This window comes from Dendronephthya gigantea, unplaced genomic scaffold (assembly GCF_004324835.1).
Source record: "Dendronephthya gigantea isolate DGI-Jeju-01 unplaced genomic scaffold, DenGig_1.0 000049F, whole genome shotgun sequence".
Taxonomy (NCBI): domain Eukaryota; kingdom Metazoa; phylum Cnidaria; class Anthozoa; order Malacalcyonacea; family Nephtheidae; genus Dendronephthya; species Dendronephthya gigantea.
In genome coordinates this window covers 744,878-749,584 of record NW_021163059.1, presented here as the reverse complement: position 1 = coordinate 749,584, position 4,707 = coordinate 744,878, and the positions used below count along the sequence as shown (strand labels likewise).

At 34.9% G+C, this 4,707-nt stretch overlaps 1 protein-coding gene across 2 annotated transcripts; it reads left to right on the top strand.

Moving 5' to 3' along the window:
• The first annotated feature begins 509 nt into the window (after positions 1 to 509).
• LOC114528364 lies at positions 510 to 4,233 on the top strand. 2 transcript variants are annotated; one of them, XM_028549985.1, is made up of 8 exons: positions 510 to 706; positions 788 to 932; positions 1,068 to 1,213; positions 1,808 to 1,945; positions 2,814 to 3,081; positions 3,149 to 3,303; positions 3,552 to 3,789; positions 3,880 to 4,233. In XM_028549985.1, the coding sequence occupies exons 2-7, from the start codon at positions 798 to 800 to the stop codon at positions 3,667 to 3,669; spliced, it is 960 nt and encodes a 319-aa protein (XP_028405786.1). In that variant the 5' UTR covers positions 510 to 706; positions 788 to 797; the 3' UTR covers positions 3,670 to 3,789; positions 3,880 to 4,233. The 2 variants fall into 2 exon arrangements, with proteins under 2 accessions (XP_028405786.1, XP_028405787.1); XM_028549986.1 differs by having other exon boundaries at positions 510 to 932.
• The last annotated feature ends 474 nt before the right edge of the window (positions 4,234 to 4,707 follow it).

The following is a 4,707-nucleotide window of genomic DNA, read 5'->3' as shown; positions in this document are numbered from 1 at the left end:
TATGAATATTTAATGTGTTTTGTAAATGTCCACAAATCCCTTATTATACTCTTTTCAATAAAGGCAAAAGAACTCAAGTAATAGTAGATCTAAAAGAACTCCAGGACAGCAACATGCAGTCTTCAATACAAAGGAAGTTATTCTTCTATCTTCACCCTGCGACAATGTAGTCCCAAAGCAAAGTAGAAAGCAAGAACTATATCAAATAGGTCATATTTTGAGTGCAGTAGAGATCCAGAAAGAGTGGAGTGCAAGTGCAGTTATCTCTCATCTGGCCAGCTATTTTGCAGACAGAATTCCTGAAGGCACTACGTATGAATCATGCTATATTTAGCACTTTAATAGAAGCCCCACTCTACCTCCTTGAGACACAGTGGAGGTTTCAGACATGTGTTAATTTCAAATTCATCTAACTTTTTAAATCTCACAAAATATTTAAAAATACACCTAATATTGGCAGAACTTATATTTAAGACTTAGACACCAAAAATTGACTTATGCACAGTGCTGCAGGGATATATCAAAGTCAAAGATACTTCCATGGCCTTATTACTTCACTACTATATGTCATGGAACAAGTTTAATTTTCTGCTGATATAAATGACAAATATGCAAAATAATATTCACAAGTATCTCTTGCATGACCAAATGTTTAGGAACTGCAGGGAAAACTGTCATTTTTTAATTTTTAATTTGCCTTTACTAGGTAATCTGCTTATAGTATTCAGCTAATTGTAGTTACCACATTGTGCAAATCATGTCACACAATATGCTTTTTGTAATACAGGGTGGAAGTTATGATGGGGTGTGGAAACAAGCTTGTCAAGCCAATGTCATCTCCTGGACAGTTCTTATCTGGATACATCCTGGGCAAAATATTTGGCAGCAAAGCAATATACCTCAGACCATCAACAAATCTTGTTGACATAAAGGTATATATTTGTACATTTGTGCATGCCTAATTTATTTTACTAATCAATGGAAAACGTCTTGTATCGGAACTGGTCCAATGACCTATTGCCCACTGGTAGTAGCTAAAACTAATTTCTTTGCTCTGCCATCTAAAGATTGAATCAAGTGATGAGGATTCAGATTCACCTACTACCTCAATGCAGCAAGAATCAATGTCTTACCATGAAAATCCTGCTAAAATGGGAACAAAGAGAAAGAGAAAGCAAGAAGAAAGCGGGCCTTCCAATACAAGTGAAAATGGGTAAGGTAGCCCAGCACAACTACAAGTATATTTGGATACCATTAATTTTATTAGGAGTGTTACTGAAGTTTCACTGTACTTGGTATCCAAAAAATGCAATTTCCTTTAATCTTGTTTTTTTATGACAGAATTGGACAATGTCCATAATACCATAGATTACAACACCCAGACTGTTGTTCTCCAACCCATACATATGGTTGTAGAAAAACTTCTGGAGGTTAAAACATATAGTCTTGCATTCTTTCCAAATTCATCCTTCAAGTGACAATGAGCATCTGGTCCATAATAAAGAACAAGCGTAGATAATTTATTCCTATATTGCACTTCCTTTTATACACTTTCTATCCCAAAAGACACCACCATTTCTATAAGTGATATACATGTGCTGCTAAAATATTTGTTTCAATTTACCATTTATAGGACAACTTCTTGAGTATAGTTGTATACTAGATGTATGTTATATATGTAGTTGCTTCTACAATTTTGTTATGCTTTCAATTTTCACATATGCACATATACAGCTTGTGATCATCAGTGTTTGTGCAAGTTATTTAATAAAATATTGTAATGTGTACCTATGTTTTCACCTTACAGCAGTGCAGCAATATACTCTTCATTCATAAATCTGATGAGTGACTCGGATGATGATAATGACTTGTTGATATCTGTCTGGAAAGAGGAGGAGGACAACCTTAACCTTGCCATTGAAGCATCTATGCAAGACTTAAATGAGTTAGTAAATCATTGTCTTTTTTGTTTAACATACTATGCCATTGTAGTAGTTACAATGTGCTACACATTAAAATTAAATGTGATTGTGATAGTATTATCATTTCTATTCTTACAGAAATGTAAAAGATTTAAGTCAGATATTGAAAGATCACCACATGCAACATATCTTGAGTGAAGAAACAAATGAAATAATTATTCGAAGGTCTAGAATACTCGAAACAGCTTTTTCTGCAATTAAGGCAAAATCTTTCAACTGCTGCAAAGAGCTATCTGTAAAGTTCAGTGGTGAATTGGGGTCTGATGCAGGCGGACCTCGCCGGGAATTTTTTAGGTGTATGATTTACACTATTTTCAGTACAATATCATAGTTTAAATACAAATTTGTTGAGTCATATGAAAAGCATATGGATTATATACTGTATGCTGAAAAGCATATTATGGAGCATAGTATAGTTTGTGGGGTTTTTTTCATTACAATCCCAATGCCTATATTTCGGTTACAGTATATATTTTCAATTTTCATAAGTACAACTGACCAGGGCCAAACCTAGTCTGATCATTGCATATTCATATATTTGTCTTGAGTACATCTGATTTCTTGTGAGAGCATTTGTTTTTACTGTATGTAGACAATATGAGTATACGAATATAAACCCACCCACTAATTAATGCAATTAATCTCAGCCCTGCCACAGACATTGACTAGGTTGTAATCAGGGTTAAAACGAGTCATATAAGCTATAATTTATAAGTTTAAAAACCAGCAGCTAAAGTTTGTAAACAATCTTATGACTTGACAAGCGAAGAACAATATTTTAATGGGTGCTATGGATTTTTCTTGTTCAACATTTTCATGTTTCTCTAATAGACTTGCGATGAATCAGCTGCCCTCCTATTTTGGATTATTCGAGGGTCGTGAAGGCTACATGATGTTCTCCCATAACATCAAGCTGGTAGAGGAAAACAAATTCTTCCTGGCTGGCCGTTTAGTTGGATTGTCACTGACACAAGGAGGACCAGGAATTTGTTGTTTTCATCCATCAGTGTATCATTTAATGTGTGGTATCCAATGTGATCTTTCAAAATTTGATATGACTAGCATTGTTGATACTGATTTTTCTGCACTTGTTGCACAGGTACTTTGGTTTTAATATATTTACTATAACCATATTACTGCAATGACGTAAATTATATTTCTTATAGCTGAAATCAGTTCAAACCCAAGAGATGTTTGACACGTTGACTAAGGAAAAAGGCGATTATATTGCTTCAATGGGGTATCCTGAAATTTATTCTACAAAAGCAGAAGACAAGGATCGAATTGTTGCTAGTCTGTTAAAATATCATTTGTTCTACAGGTATTTAGGTCATAAAACCAGTCAGGTCATAAAATATACCTTGTCATAAATTCATCCTCTTGTAAATGGAAACAACGTACCAGTATTTCAGACCGGTTAGAAATTCGTCCGGTATCATGAAAACGTAGCCTGGGCTAGATTTTTGACCCTCCCTGGATAAAAATATCCCTTTCCCCTGTAACGATGTTACTCTGGAATGTTCTCCCGTATAGCATAACATTTTAAAACTTAACTATAACCTTTTTTAGGGTCACAGCGGAGATGATGCAATTTACAAAAGGCTTAAATGAGGCAGGAGGGTTATGGGAGACTATAAAACAACACCCGAGAAAGTTTGAATTATGTTCACATATAATCGTTGTCTGATAACTTGTGCACAACTGAAAGAATTGTTCCACATTCTTTGGAGTGAAGAAGGCAGTAACAGACGAGATAAAGAGGATGCGACAATCTACTGTTGGGAAATATTTTTAAAAAATGTTGAAGGTATCTTGTCTATTTCTTAGTAAAAATTTGTCGAGAAATTGTGTTTATCGTTACGAACGTTGATATAACATTATTATGCAATTTACCTAGATGGAAATGTGAGTATTTGTACACTCGACGACATAACTGTAGACATGCAGGTCAAGGATGTCCTCCAGTTCATCACAGGCGCGGACTGTATACCACCAATGGGATTCAATAAGAACCTTTTGATCGGGTTCTACGACCAGGATCTAGAAGAAGGAGGTAAACGGTTTCCCTATGCATCGTCATGTGCCTTGCAACTCTTTGTACCAAGAGGCATAGAAGATCCAAGTAAGTTTGAAGAAATGATGAAAGAATCCATTTTTGGATCCGTTGGCTTCGACAAATCGTGAATAATGGTGTTTGGATATATTAACTAAGTATATTATTTAAATTTATTCTCTGTTTTTACGTTTGTTAACTGGCATAGTAGATAAAACTGTTGACATTTCTTTAACTTTAACACTTGTTGTAAAATGTCAGCGCACTACTATGTAAATCCTGAGATTTGTTTTACGTCTTCTCAAAAACTGTAAATACAGTAGGACAACATTAACCAACCAAATTACAGTTTTCTAAGCATTGATATTGGAAATAAAGTTCACAACATGTATGAAATGGTTTATGCCATAATTTCCATGGTCATCTGTAGGTTGTATTTGTTCCTGCAACTGCTGAATATGTCGTTCATCTAAATTGAATTCGTTCTCCGGGATGTCCACACTGTTTCCTAGATCTAAAAAATCTGATTGCTCAAAATCGTCAATCCCATAATCCTCCAAATGATCTGGTTGAATGTCTTCTATACTATCAACGTTTTGTATCATACCAGAGTGCCACAATTGCATGGGTGTTCTACCTTGCACTGTACTTAAGCCGTGGTTATTCCATTGA

What these genes read in the sequence shown, in the direction of transcription:
- LOC114528364 (XM_028549985.1), top strand. Translation starts at nt 798, where the DNA reads ATGATGGGGTGTGGAAACAAGCTTGTCAAGCCAATGTCATCTCCTGGA. An exon ending in TCTATGCAAGACTTAAATGA is followed by an intron (nt 1,946 to 2,813) that starts GTTAGTAAATCA and finishes TTTCTCTAATAG; the next exon opens with ACTTGCGATGAATCAGCTGC. An exon ending in AAATATCATTTGTTCTACAG is followed by an intron (nt 3,304 to 3,551) that starts GTATTTAGGTCA and finishes AACCTTTTTTAG; the next exon opens with GGTCACAGCGGAGATGATGC.